We start from the raw sequence: 15,216 nt of genomic DNA, 5'->3' as shown, positions 1-15,216 counted from the left end.
AGACTGATAGTAGTTGGAGGGGAACTTGGGTGGAAAAAAATGGCACGGTGAGATAAGCAAAGTGCTAAATCAGGTCATTTCCAGAGACACCTGATGCAACAGAGACCTCCCGTCACTCTCTGAACTGTGGATTTGTGTACACAGCAGAATTATACCATTGTTTTGAATACACAAACATGCCCTTTCAATAAAAGCACGGGAAGGAAATGATAAGTCTTGTTTGATTTTGGATATTTCACAGTGGCTGCTTCTCGGCAAGAGTGGAGATTTGGGGGGGAAGGAGAGACCTAGCAAGCGGTAATAAAATAGTCTTCCCTTCGCATAGCATCATCCTTTCTAAACCCCCATAGGGCTGCCTGCCAACTGTTCAGGGAGCAAACTCCACAGAAATGGTAAAGTGGTAGCATTTCAGTTCAGAAGTCCCCTTTGAGTTTCACAGAACTTGCATGAGCTAAATGGCTCCAGCCACCCCTGAATCTTGTTGAAATCAACGTAGAAACGAAGGTCCTTTCTGCAGTGACAGTGTGCTCTGGAGAATCTGAGGAGTCAAGCCTTGAGGGTTGACTTTGCAGTTCCACGCATTCCCTCTGCACTGTTTTTTCCTCCCTCCGGTTTATTTATTTGTGTATTCTGTATGCATTCTGCATCTACAGGCAAAACCCACATTTTTTTGAGCTAACTGGCTACGTTGTCTAAGATGAAAAGAAAGGCAAACGTCTCTCAAAACTTTTAACCGCAGACCCAACCCCTCCCTCCCTCCGTAATTCTACAAAAATGCTCTGCTAACAAACCAATTTGATCTCACATGTAAAGTGCCTTGAATTTGTCGCTGACGCAGGCCTGTAGCTACAGTGGGGCCTTCGGGGCCCAGCCCCCCGACTTCCTCCCAAGCCTCCCCCACGTTTGGGAAGAAATGGGGGAGGCCACACGCACCATCACTCCAAGCTTCAAATCTGTGTCTTGGAGTGCAGGTGCATGCCCCCTGCTTCTCCTCCAACATTTAAAGGGTCCTTTTGAATGCTTTAAGGGAGAAGCGTGGGGAGGCCACAAGCGCGCCTGCACTCCAAGCTGCAAATCTGTGGCTTGGACTGCAAGCTCGTGGCCCCTGCTTCCCCACCCAAAGCATTTAAAGGGTCCCTTTAAATGCTTTGAGGGGGAAGCGGGGGGTGGAGGCCACGCATTTCAGTGCCTCCCCCAACTTTTTGAAAGGCCCCCCTATTTAAAAAATCCTGGCTACGGGCCTGCGCTGATGGTGCAATCCCGTGCATGTTTTAAGCCCCACCTTTAGTAAGATTCACCCGCAAGCTGCAGAGTTCTGTTTTTGTTTGTGTAAGAAAGATTATATGCAGGGAAGGAACGGAAAGCTCCAGAATTTTTTCCCTTAGGTAGACATTCTTTTCAGCAACTGAGTTACTAAAGAAGTTACTGTCCTCAGTTTCAAGTCACCCTTCTTCAATTTCTCAGAGCCAGGGAATTGTTGAAGGGCGATAACCCCCCCCTCCTCAGTTTCAAGTCACCCTTCTTCAATTTCTCAGAGCCAGGGAATTGTTGAAGGGCGATTCCCCCCCCCCCCCGGCCTTCATTCTCCTACTGCGGCAGGAATTCATCATGACTTAAAATACACACACGTTTGTGTGAATCCTCCTCCTAACAGAAAACGGCTGTTTCTTCCTGGCTTTGAAGGAACAGGACTATTGTCCTGAGTTAAATGGATGTGTGTAGGGGTGTGTGGGAAAAACCCCACCCTGGATTAATTCTATTGCATAGTGGTTAAGATGCTGAACTGCAGGCCGGAAGGTTCGAGACCCGAGTGCCACAAGACAGAGTGAGCTCCCATCTCTGGCCCCCCAGCTCCTGCCAACCTAGCAGTTTGAAAGCAAGAAATTGCAAGTAGATAAATAGGTACCGCTTCAATGGGAAGGAAACAGCGTTCCGTGCACCTTGGCATCTAGTCTTGCCGGCCACATGACCACGAAAACATCTTCGGACAGCATTGACTCTTCGGCTTGGAAACGGAGATGAGCACCGTCCCCTAGAGTCGGATTCGACTGGCTTTCGAGCAAGGGAAACCTTTACTTTTACCTATGAGGATAAACTTTTTGAGGCTATGATTGGTGGGTTAGCCTGACCTTATCAAATCTCAAAGGCTAAGCAGGGCATCGGTTAGTACTTGGATGGGAGACCACCAAAGAAGTCTAGGGTTGCTATGCAGAGCTGGGGCCAGAGACGGGAGCTTACTCCGTCATACTTTATCCTTATAATTTGCTACTAAAAGTCTGCATCCTACTGTACTTTTGGTGGCTGATACTGGGGTTAGGATTGGGTCCAATTATCCCACCCTGTAAGAAACATCAGTCTATTATGTAACAGTTGCCCTTGTTTACTTCACATAGTTTAACAGACTCACTGTAGAAGATAGCTTTCAAAATCTTTTCTGAGTACTGGCACCCTGGATCAGCTGCTTGGCCTGAACAGAGGTTACAAGAAAGATGATATTTTTGCCCGCTAAGGACTTGGTATTTATACACAAGGCACGTTAACCGAGAAAAACCCCTGATTCTTCTGATTAGAACAGAGTTCTAAAAATAATACTATATATTCTGATTAATACTGCTAATCACAAAGCAAGCCGGGACCGGGGGGGGGAGTAGCATACACGTGCGGTGCTTATTAAAAAGGGGACTGGCTCACGGAACCTGCAATGTCACTGGGAAAGAGAAAAAGGGAAACTTGATCCCACTGCAGAACAATGGATTTCACATGTGCCACTTACAGCATGTTTCATAGAATCATAGAGTTGGAAGGGGCCATTGTTGTTCAGTCGCACAGTTGAGTCCGACTCTTCGCGACCCCATGGACCAGATCCCGCCAGGCCTTCCTGTCTTCCGCCGTGCTCTGAAGTTTGCTCAATTTCATGTTCATTGCATCTATGACACTGTCTAACCATCTCATCCTTTGCCGTCCCCATCTTCTTTGACCTTCAATCTTTCCCAGCATCAGGGTCTTCTCCAGTGATTGCTCCCTTCTCATTGGGTGGCCAAAATATTTGAGCTTCAGCTTCAGTATCTGGCCTTCCAGGGAACAGTCAGGGTTGATTTCTTTTAGGATTGACTGATTTGATCTTCAAATCTATTCTTCGGTGCTCGGCCTTCCTTATAGTCCAACTCTCGCAGCCATACATGACTACTGGGAATACCATTGCTTTGACCATGCGGGCCATACAGACCATCTAGTCCAACCCCCTACCCAATGCAGGACCAGCCTAAAGCATCTCTGACAAATATTCATCCAGCCTCTTCTTGAAAGCTGTCAGTGAAGGGGAGCTCACCACCTCTCTAGGCAGCCGATTCCGCCTTTGAACCACTCTGACTGTGAGAAAGTGTGTCCTCATATCCAGCCGATACCCTTCTGCATGTAATTTAAACCTGCTGGTTCGGGTCCTCTCCTCTGCTGCCAACTGGAACAGCTCCTTGCCCTCCTTCAAATGACAGCCTTTCAGATATTTAAAGAGAGCAATCATGTCCCCTCTCCATCTCCTCTTCTCCAGACTGAACATTCCCAGGGCCCTGAGCCTTTCCTCATAGAGCTCAGTCTCCACTCTTCCCCCTGTGGGTATGTTCATGTGAAAGACTGAAATGCAAATGAATGTATATTGGGTTTATAAGATTATGCATGGGATAGAGCAGGCAGAGAAAGAAGTCCTTTTCTCCCTTTCTCATAATACAAGAACTCATGGGCACTCAATGAAATTGCTGAGCAGTTGGGTCAGAACAGATAAAAGGAAGTCCTTCTTTACCCAAAGAGTGATTAACACACTATGCACTTCTGTAAGAGGGTTTGGAATGTCTAATAATCCACAGCACCCCCCCCCCAGAAAAGAGCACCGGATGAGAGAAGGAAGTAGTCAAACCATGTATTCCCCATCCCTGCTACAGATTATGTTATTTTACCAGTAGTAACAGCAGCAGCTTTAGACTTCAAGAGTGTTATCTATAGAAACCAAAGCTACTTTGTAGTTGTTTGCATGATGAACCAAACCTGTATTTTGTTTTGTATTTTTCATATGTGCGTGTGTGTCTGTGTGCGCATCTGGAAGTCATGGCGACCTCTGGCGATGAACTCCAGAGAGCCAGTTTGGTGTAGTGGTTAAGTGGGGACTCTAATCTGGGTTTGATTCCCCACTCCTCCACTTGCAGCTGCTGGATGACCTTGGGCAAGCCATAGTCCTGTCCTTGAAAGAGCTGTTTCTGTCAGAGCTCTCTCAGCCCCACCCACCTCACAGGGTGTCTGTTGTGGGGAGGGGAAGGGAAAGGAGTTTGTAAGCCACTCTGAGACTCCTTTGGGTAGTGAAGGGCGGGATATAAATCCAATCTCTTCTTCTTCTTTTGCCTCACAGGGTGTCTGTTGTGGGGAGGGGAAGGGGAAGGAGTTTGTAAGCCGCTCTGAGACTCCTTTGGGTAGTGAAGGGCGGGGTACAAGTCCAATCTCTTCTTCCTACTGGGGGCCTGGAGGATATTCAGAGAGGTAGCTGAATAAAGCTTGCTCCTGCCTCCCGACTGCTGGTATTCCAAGGAGGTCTCCCATCCAAGTACTTGCCAGAGTCAACCCTGCTTAGCTTCCGAGATCTGACGAGATCGGGCTTGCCTGGGCTATCCAGGTCAGGACACCTGTGGTATTCTTTGGTGGTGGAAAAGTTCCCTCAAGTTGCAGCTGATTTATGTCAACCCCATATGGTTTGCCATTACCTGACTCTGCCTAGCCACCCTAGACTTCCTTGGTGGTCTCCCATTCAGATAGGAACTAGGGGCCAATCCTGCTTCTGAGCTCAGGCTAGACTGGGTTACCTTATGATGATCTTAAGAAGCTTCTACGATAAAAAAACCCCGACATCCCTCTTTGGTGGTAGAAATGGAAAATGTAACTTTGCAATCTTTTACATCCACTCTTGATAAATTGCCTTTGCATCAAAACTGGTGTTCCTAGTTTTAAGTCCAGGATGTCAAGTGTTTAAGAAAATTATTCTTAACCTTCACAATGCCCCTCGGCTTTCCATTGTGAATCATTTGGGCCTTACATGGGTCAAGACAGAGGCACATTTGGGGCCCTTGCTAAGCCAGGAGCTGATGCTTCTGCAGGGATCTTGATCCTGCCACTTGCAAGACAAAAGGGAACTTTCCTCTGTGGGGCCCCACCCTTCCGTACTGTTGAGCTCTTGCCTGTGCTGTTGTGTGCTACGATACAAACGCAGTGTTGGCAAATGTACAAAACACCCATCACATCTAAGCTTCCCCCCCCACACACACACAGGTGCATTGAGAATTATACAGGAGCTCGTTGTGAAGAAAATTTGCTCCCCAGCATCAAGAACCATACAAGAGGTGAACTGTTTGCCGCTTTTTTGGCGTCAGTGGTTGTTCTGAGCGTCTTGGTAGCTGGAGCGATCTTCCTTCTGTGCAGGTAAAACATTGCAGACAGTGCTGCTCAGTCGGCATGTTATGATGTCTTAAGTGCTCTGCGGTGGAATTTCTCTGACGGGGTGTCCCCAATAGAGTTGCCAGGTCTGGGTTGGAAAATACCTGGAGACTTTGGGGGCGGAGCTGGGAGAGGGTGGGGCTTGGGGAGGGGAGGGGCCTCAGCATGGTACAGTGCCCTAGAGTCCACCCTTCAAAGCAGCCATTTTCTCCAGGGGGGCTGATTTCTGTCAGCTGGAGATCAGTCGTGAAAGTGGGAGATCCCCAGGCCCCACCTGGAGGCTGGCAACCCTAGTCCCCAACCTTTTTGAGCCGGTGGGCACCATTGAAATTCGGACACAAAATGGCTGCCTCAGTGTGGTGTAGTTCTGATAAGAGCTGTTCTTGAAAAAGGGCAGTTTCTGTCAAGAGCTCTCTCAGCCCCATCTACCTCGCAGGGTGTCTGTTGTGGGGAGGGGAAGGGAAAGGAGTTTGTAAGCCGCTCTGAGACACCTTTGGGTAGTGAAGGGCGGGGTATAAATCAATCTCTTCTTCTTCAGGAGGTGGAGCCAGCCACAAAATGGCTGCCACAGCAGCTGTGGTGGCAGCTGCTGCCAAAGCAAACATTTTAAAAAACTTGCACAGCCAATCAAATCTCCAGTGGCCAATTAGAAGCCTTGCCGGGCAAAAGCCCCGCCTGGCCTGCCCACTTTCTAAAAACTAGGGTTGCCAGGTCCCAGTGGTGCGCCAGTAGGGGGTGCGAGGGACCCTTCCGGGAGCGGGGAAGGGTGCCACAACGTGTCTACTTCACCCCAAAGTGACGTAGGCACGTTGAGGGCGATGTTCTTGAGTTTTGGGCAAAACTCTATGGTAAAATTGGCCTCAAACCATAGAGTTTTGCCCCCCAAACCAGAGCATCACCCCTGACATCACCAACATGCCTACGCCACTTCCAGGTGACATAGGCACATTGCACAATGTTGCTGTTGTTGAGGGGGAATTTCCTCTGGCCAGCCAGTTGGCCTGCAGCAGGCAGGAGCCCACAAAACCAGGCAGTCCCCCATCCCCAAAGCCCTACTAAAAACACTTGATGGGTGACAGGAAAGGCACTAAGGCGCCCACAGGCACCACTTTGGGGACACCTGCTCTATAATCATAGAATGAAAGACAGCCCTACAACATACCCGAAAGAGGGTCGTCCAGCCTCCGCTCGAAAACGTCCAGTGAAGGAGCCTCCTCCACCACCTCCCGAGGCAGTCCGTTCCGCTGCTCAACCACTCTTATAGTCAGGAAGTTTCTCCCGATATTTAGCCGGTATCGACTCCCTTGTAATTCCCGCCCATTAGATCTAGTCTCGCAATCCGGAGCAAGAGAGAATAGATCCGCTCCATCTTCTACGTGACAGCCCTTCAGATACTTGAAGACTGCAGTCATGTCCCCACTAAGCCTTCTCTTTCCCAGACAAGAAGACTGACACTCAAGCAGAACACCATCTTTTCATGAATATTTATTTTCCTACATCTGTAGTCTTTAGCAAGCAAGCAGAAATGCTTTATGCTACTCGCCACGTTACACTGGACAGGAAGACTCACAGCGGAATCCTAAACCTTTCTAAGCCCATTGTCTTCCACGAATTTAAGAATGGTGTAACTGCTTAGGACTGCACTCCTCATAAAGCAGCAAGGCCCTGAATGTATTAAAAGAACTATTTCATCTGCACACTGCCACCTTTTGAAACAGACTAAAACACAACTGTAGCAGAGTGGTTTTAAGAGGACTTAATGCGACTTCTGAACGCCTCCCCCTTGAGAAGCCCACAGCGTAAACAAATATAAAAGCAGCTTTTTACAGACCACTGCAGCAATAAAAACTCTGCTGTAAAACCAAACCATCCTTACCTTGACACAGATTTTTTTCTGAATGCTTCCCATTTCCTTTCCTTGTTGCTTGGAGAAGAGCCATTTCATAAAAACGATAACTGCCCTAAAAGGTTCTTTACCGGGGTGTTTTGATTAATTTGTTCCTTTGTTTGTGACTCCTATCCAGGAGTCACAAATGCACACATTGAGCGGCTCTGGTGCGTGATTAAGGTGGCAAGTGTCGGCCCGCTATATTAACAGGTCACTCTACTGTTTCAGCTCCCCTGCTAGTAAACACACACACAGAGCACAGTACTTGGAGGTATTGTGAGGCCCCAGTTATATGACCGCTCAGTGCGGCTGTAGTTTTTAAAAAATTAAGCCCAGATTGCAGTGCTTGCAGGGAAAACACAAGAGTAAATCATGTTTTTAATGTCCTTGGTTTCAGCCTACATAAGAAATTTCCCCCCCCAGTGGCACACCAGCGTGCTTCACGACAAAAGGGTAACGATTCACTACATGCGCAGTACCTGGCCGTGCCGAATGACCTTGCCAATGTACGAAGTGCCTCCATTTCAGAGATGAAGGGTTACCAACCTCCAGGTGGTCAAGTAATGAATAAATATACACGGCAAGAAACTTCTGTAAATTAACGTGTTCTATTTATAACTATTGTTCTGTAAAGTGCATAGTGTGGTATTATAACATCCTTGTCGGATACATATACTCAAGTTCATTCGGTTTAACAACTACCAGTCAATTTTGCATCAGTATTTTAAAAGACAAGCCCCACTTGCACAAAGTCTTCCAAAGGGGGGTGGGAAGCTTTCAATGGTAGTTTTGTTGATGCTTGTTGCCTGTCCTACAAAAAAACACATGGTGCAGCTAAGATTCATGGACAGAGCGCTCCTGTCATTCTCAAGGCCGGCAAATACCGATGCAAAATTGACTGGTAAAAACCCCACCCTGGATTAATTCTATTGCATAGTGGTTAAGATGCTGAACTGCAGACTGGAAGGTCAGTAGTTCGGCAGTTTGAGACCCGGGTGCCCCATGACGGAGTGAGCTCCCATCTCTGGTCCCCCAGCTCCTGTCAACCTAGCAGTTTGAAAGCAAGAAATTGCAAGTAGATAAATAGGTACCACTTTGGTGGGAAGGTAACAGCATTCCGTGCGCCTCGACATCTAGTCATGCCAGCCATATAACCACGAAAACATCTTCGGACAGCATTGACTCTTTGGCTTTCAAACAGAGATCAGCACCGCCCCCTAGAGTCAGATTCGACTGGCTTTCGAGCAAGGGAAACCTTTACTTTTACCTATGAGGACAAACTTTTTGAGGCTATGATTGGTGGGTTAGCCTGACCTTATCAAATCTCAAAGGCTAAGCAGGGCACCAGTTAGTACTTGGATGGGAGACCACCAAAGAAGTCTAGGGTTGCTATGCAGAGCTGGGCCAGAGACGGGAGCTTACTCTGTCATAATTTATCCTCATAATTTGCTACTAAAAGTCTGCATCCTACTGTACTTTTGGTGGCTGATACTGGGGTTAGGATTTGGTTGTTAAACCAAACGAACTGAATATATGTACCTGAGCCAGAAGCTCATTAGCATAACTCATTAGCATAACTCATTTGCATATGCCACACCCCCGGACATCACTGGAAGTGTGTCAGAAGGCCACACCCACCGCTCAGGCTCCACTGGACTGTTTTGGATTGCTAGCTATTGGGGGGGGGGGACGTGCAGATCTGTCCTCGCAGAGGAGGGAGAGCTTGTACCTGAATAAAACTTGGTCTTAAAGGTGCCACTGGACTGTTTGGGGCCGGGGGCTGGGCTCTGAAACTTATCTGTCTGCTTCTTGCTCTGACTGAGGGCTGTTGGGAGCCGGGGGTGGGGCTTGTTGTATGTGCCCGCCCCCTGGGCTTTTACCTGCTGGAGCTCCGCTCCTGTGTGCTCCTGCAGGAAATGACCCCTGTACCTGACAAGGACGTTATAATACCACACTATGCACTTTATAGACCGATAGTTCTAAACAGAACACGTTAATTCACAAAAGTTTCTTGCAGTGTATATTTATTCGTTACTTGACTCTCTTAACACTGCAGCTCGGGTTGCTACAACCTCCAGGTAGTGGCTGGAGACCCTCCCAGACTTCAGCTTAAACCACTTTCATTTGGCTCCAAGAATACTAAAACTGGGCACACTGGAAACTTAACACAAGAGGCAGTGCCATGTAACAAGATTGCCCAACGAGGGCGACCCCGGGTTCAAATCCCCACCAGTGAAGATCTCCACTAGGGTCGCCAACCTCCAGGTGGGGGGCCTGGAGATCTCACGGACTTGCAGACTACAGAGATCAATTCCTCTGGGGAGAACAGCTGCTTTGGAGGGCAGGACTCTACGGCATCGTATCCCTCGGAGGTACTTCTCCTCCCCAAACCCTGCCCTCTGCAGGCCGCTCCCCCCTTCCCCCCCCCCAGTCTCCATGACTTTTCCAATCTGGAGATTGCAGTCCTAATCTCCACTGACATCAGCTCACCCATCCTTGGTTTAACCTACCTCAGAAGGTTGTTGTGAGGAGAAAACAGGGAGAAGAGAACTGCGCATGCTGCCCTGAGGTCCTTTGAGACAGGGCAGGATAAAGAACATGAGATGAGAATGTTTAAGTGGTAGCAACAAACATACACCTTCTCTCCCCCCCCCCCCCTTGTCATAATCACCTTCTTGCTAGGAAGGGCCATATTCCGCGGGCCAGTTCCATAGAGCGTGGAGACAACCTGATTGAGGCAAGCGGCAGCAATGGTTGCAACAGTAAGTACACTGCGAATGTGATAACAAGGGAGAAGGGCTGGGTGGTGTGTATGTGTGTGTGAGGTTCTGGGTGAAAGGATAAGATTTTGTTCACATTTAGAGCCAGGTTGGTGTCGTGGTGAAGTCCGTGGACTCTAATCTGGGAGAACCGGGTTTGATTCCCCACTCCTCCACTTGCACCTGGCTGGGTGACCTTGGGCAAGCCGTAGTTCTGATAAGAGCTGTCCTTGAAAAAGAGCAGTTTCTGTCAGAGCTCTCTCAGCCCCACCTACCTCACAGGGTGTCTGTTGTGGGGAGCGGAAGGGAAAGGAGTTTGTAAGCCGCTCTGAGACTCTGAGTGAAGGGCGGGGTATAAATCCAATCTCCTCTTCTTCTCCTTATTTCAGAGATAAAGGAATAAAGGAATCAAAGCAAGAGACAATGGGAAAGCAGCAATCGAAGCGGGGCTAGAGAAGCTAATACCACGTTGGAGAATATGGTAAGAGGGTTGAACAGAGAAGATATTTAAGACAAAGAGATGTATTCCATGCAGCAAAAAAATGTTGCACATACATACATGAAACTGTCCTATGCAGAATCAGACGCTTGGTCTATCCAGGTCAGTATTACCCACTCTGACTGGTGGTGGCTCTCCCGGGTCTCAGGCAGAGGTCTTTCCCATCACCTCCTGCCTGGTCCTTTAACTGGAGAAGCCAGGGATTGAACCTGGGACACTTCAGCATGTCAAGCAGCGGTTCTACCCGAGACACAGCCTCTCCCCAAACTCTGTAGAACTTAAAGAGCTAGTGAAGTAGCTGTTGCTCCAATGGAGGATAAGGTGTTAGATGCAAATATATAGAAGGATTGGTTTTATACCCCACCCTTCACCACCTGAAGGAGTCTCAGAGCAGCTTACAATCTCCTTCCCCTTCCCCTCCCCACACCCTGTGAGGTAGGCGGGGCTGAGAGAGTGCTTTCGAAAACTGCCCTTGAGAGAACAGCCCCGAAAGAACTTGTGACTGACCCAAGGTCACACCAGCAGCTGCATGTGGAGGAGTGCTCCTAACCACACCACCAAACTGGCTCTCCAGTTTGTACCTCTTACCAGTGAATTTTCTCTGATTCTTTCTAATCTTTTTTTAAACATCCCATATAGCAAGCATTGTCATAGCTTCTGGATGCATGTGTGTTCAACCCCCCCCCCCCAAAAAAAAAAAAAAAAAAAAAGAGAAAAAAGAAATCTGAATTCATGCTTCCCCTGGATGCGGGAGAAGTTTCATCAGCAAGTAACAGAACATTGAAACAATTTCCATGTGACTGTACCTGAAAATGAGAAATCTCTGAATTACAAAAAGAGCATGTTCAGGCAGAGACATTACATTATCTTAGGTGTTTATCTCTAATATTGGGCAAAGGACCTTTTCTCAATTCCATTCTTCCTGTTGACAATCCCCCCCTCCCTTCCCAGAAAACCTTATTGCTGCAGAGCATTTAACATGCTAGCATTATCACCAGAGTCGAGAATGGGGGCGGGAATCTGAATCCCATCAAAGAAAGGGGGTTTCCTCGTTCCTCCGATTGTACTTTTGGAATTTACAAAGAAAAGAGAAAGCATACCGCCGAGCAACATATCTGTCACGATGACACAAAAGTAATAAAAGCAGTAAGATGGCTAGAAGATGAGAAACTGAAAAGTCTACTCCTTGAGAGAACTTAAGTAACTAAAAGTTCTGAGGGGGGGGGGGAGGATTATTTCGGCAGTAACAGAAATATCAAATTCTTTGCTACTCTACATCAAGCTTGTAACAAAGTGCTGAAGGAAAGCATCACTGATACAGTGGCTAGAATCAACAGGGAAAAGAAACAGAGAACACAATTTTGGCTTCTGGGTGTAATACTTAAGTGTAATGAGTTAGATGAAAGGAAAACTATGGAAGAACATGAGGGTGCTAGAGGACATGTTGTTTGGGGTGCATATGTGGGGGAGGGACAGTTCGTATCCATGTAGCTAAAAATGTTAAGAGGTAGTCCACAAAAAAAAACCCCAGTACTTCTTTACCCAAAGAGTAACGAACACATGGATTTCACTGCCGCTGGAAGTGGTGGCGGGTATAAGCACAGCCAACTTCAAGAGGGGACTGGATAAACAGATGGAGCAGAGGTCCATCAATGGCTATGAGCCACAAGGTATAGATGGAACATTCTGTCTAGGGCAGTGATGCTCTGTATTCTTGGTGCTTGGGGGGGCCACAGTGGGAGGGCTTAAGGAGTTCTGGCCCTGCTGGTGGACCTCCTGATAGAACTTGGTATTTGGCCACTGTGTGACACAGTGTTGGACTGGTTGGGCCACTGGTCTGATCCAACATGGCTTCTCTCATGTTCTTAACCCTAACTATGAAAATTCACTATATGCATTGTTCTAAAGAGTCACTTTTTGCTGAGCAATAGTACAGAGTGCTCACACTAGCCAAATCCCCCTTTAAAAATTGATTCTTTTGGAAGGAACAAGCCCCACCCCACTTGCTAATTGGACTGTATGCTATTTCAGCAGTTTGTTTATGTTCTTATTTAACTGTTTTCTTTTATATAATTTGCAGGAAACCATAACCCTGTTCCCAGAGTCTGCAAAAGAAGACCATGTTGCTCATTTTTTACAGGACCAAATATACAAGCATAAACGTACATTGCTTACGTTAGCACAGTTGCCACACCTAGAATGCCAGAGGTATGTGAAGGCACTCAGACATCAGTTACAACCAATTTTAGCTGCAGTTGTTAAAATAAGAGAAAAGAGAAAAGATCTCTGGTAATATTGAAATTTCACTGTGTTTTACCTGTTTGTTTTTATCAAGGTGCAAATGAGATGTATTATTTTCCCCAGACAGGGCAAATAAGAAGGCCTTTGACTGTGTGGAATTGACTGTTATGTCGGAGGGCAGGCTTAGAAAACAAATTAGAATGGATCTTATACGAGTTTCCACAAGCTAGAAGCCGTAAAAGACTCTCAGAGCCTTCACGATGTACATAGACTTATCTATTTGTCCAGTTTTGTTTGAACTAATCAGATACCTGTCAGATGGCCAGAGGACTTCAAGAAATTCAGTGGTCAAGCCAATGTCAATCCATCCAAAGTTCCATTTTGTGAATAAAACTTGTCCTTCTCTCGTCAAAGATCTATTCAGCATCTCTCAAAAAGGTTACAAACATTGTTTCACATTATATCAGCAAATGTCAGACTAGGAGACAAAATAATCAAGAGCAGGAAAAATGTACCTAATTTTGGGGGATCATTCTGTACTTCTGCACATCTGCAAGTCCACCTGACCTGGAAATGCCCATGCTGCTCTTTCCTTTAAATTATTAAAGAAGGTATTGTCTTCTGCACTCCCCCCTTCGTTTGGGTAAACATTAATTTTAGAATCAAACTGCTTTATATCCCTGATGCAGAAAAGCTGCTAAGAACTGCACAGCCGAAAAAGCTGCTTCCGGCCAGCCAGAGTAGTATTGTTAGCTGTTCCCCTGGCGAGACGCATAGCTTTAAAAGCTGCACAATACAGAAATGAATTTAGAGGCCAAGGTTTTTCCATCACTGCAATCCACATGCTCAGAAAAACTGTCCCTTTGAATGTCTCCCTGTCAAACGGCTGTTGAGGACCCAGAAGAGGGCAACCCAGGTCCACATTAAGAAGCAGAGCAACATTTCTTCTCCTGCTAGAAAATACAGCTGTTTCTTTCTACAGAGCTTAGCCAGTTTGGTGTAGTAGTTAAGTGTGGTTAAGTGTTCAGATTCTAATCTGGGAGAACCGGGTTGATTCCCCACTCCTCCAGTTGGAGCTGCTGGATGACCTTGGGCAAGCCATAGTTCTGGTCAGAGCTGTTCTCTCAAGGACAGTTCTCAAAAGAGCTGTCTCAGCCCCACCTTCCTCACAGGGTTGTGGGAAGGGGAAGGGAAAGGAGCCTGTGAGCCACTCTGAGACTTTGAGTGAAGGGCGGGGTATAAATCCAATCTCTTCTTCTTCTTCAGAAAGGACAACACATTTTCTTATCTGCCACTTTAAAAAAAAAAAAAACCCAGAAGATGCAGGATAAAATAAAGGCTAAGGATAATAAAGTTGTTTTACACCATCCAACACATCACATTTTGATAGCTGCTTGGGAAACTTCCTTATCGTGTTTATTTTGAAAGGGCAGGAATGGAGGTTTCAAAACACACCGAGTAGGACAGTATGAAATGAGTAAACGTTCTCAGCTCATAAAGCCTCACCCAGGGTTAAAATTCAAACAAAGCCTATGCAGGTGGGGAGGGGGGTGGGTTCAAAATCAGTTGTCGTAGCAGCACCCACTGACTGGGGCAGAAGTTTTTGTGGGCCAACAAAGCCCAGTTTATAAGACGCGTTTATCCTCTGCTGGCAGACAGTCCAGAGGAAGCTGTAAGCAGTGGTGCCGCACCAAGGGCCGTGAAACGCAAGAGGCAGCAGCAGTTCTGCAGAGCCCCAAAGTATACAAGATTGGATCGGACACAGTAGGCTCAAGGGCCAGGAAAGTTTTTGCTCCAACAGTTTACTGCTGCCTCCCTCTTAGAATTTGGCATTTCTCCAGTCGAAGGAACACCCTCTTATATTTTTCCTAGTTACAGCCGCTTTGCCTTCCAACACACTGCCGTGCAGTCGCTGAAGGCCTTAAAGGTAGCTATCCCTGGACCAGGGCTTCAGAATACCTGAGGCAGCTTCTTTCAGAGAGCACAAGAGCCCATAAATGACAGAACCCAGTTCAATGAGTCTGACGAAGCAGAACATGTGGCTTCTTCCATCCATCTACATTGAGCATCAGCCGCAGATCCTGAGGCTGTCATGGTTTTGTTTAACCCCCCTAACTGTGTCCCAAGGCAGCCTTATCTGCACAAACTGGTTCTATGCTCCAATATTACGACCTGGACAGATCTAAGCACCAGGGCTTGGAGAACATAAGAGAATACCACGTTAACTTCATCCATGCATCGCCTTCTTGCTCTACGTACCATGACACCAAAAGAAATCCTTACAATTCAGGTGGACTCATTCAGAGCCTTTTCACATATCTCAGTCATTGCAGGGGGGCTTGTTTGATGGATCAAAT

The 15,216-nt window shown here is 47.0% G+C and overlaps 1 protein-coding gene across 1 annotated transcript in view; it reads left to right on the top strand.

Annotated features, from left to right (window-relative positions):
• NRG4 (neuregulin 4) overlaps nucleotides 1–13,480 on the top strand; it is a 38,110-nt gene extending 24,630 nt beyond the window's left edge. The window contains exons 5-8 of the mRNA XM_015409614.1: nucleotides 5,308–5,457; nucleotides 10,043–10,122; nucleotides 10,509–10,600; nucleotides 12,699–13,480. Coding sequence (XP_015265100.1) covers nucleotides 5,308–5,457; nucleotides 10,043–10,122; nucleotides 10,509–10,522 — 244 coding nt within the window. The 3' untranslated portion in view covers nucleotides 10,523–10,600; nucleotides 12,699–13,480. The remainder of the gene's footprint in view (nucleotides 1–5,307; nucleotides 5,458–10,042; nucleotides 10,123–10,508; nucleotides 10,601–12,698) is intronic.
• The last annotated feature ends 1,736 nt before the right edge of the window (nucleotides 13,481–15,216 follow it).

Source organism: Gekko japonicus, unplaced genomic scaffold (assembly GCF_001447785.1).
Source record: "Gekko japonicus isolate JY-2015 unplaced genomic scaffold, Gekko_japonicus_V1.1 scaffold2393, whole genome shotgun sequence".
Lineage (NCBI taxonomy): Eukaryota > Metazoa > Chordata > Lepidosauria > Squamata > Gekkonidae > Gekko > Gekko japonicus.
This window is presented reverse-complemented; position numbering and strand designations above follow the sequence as displayed.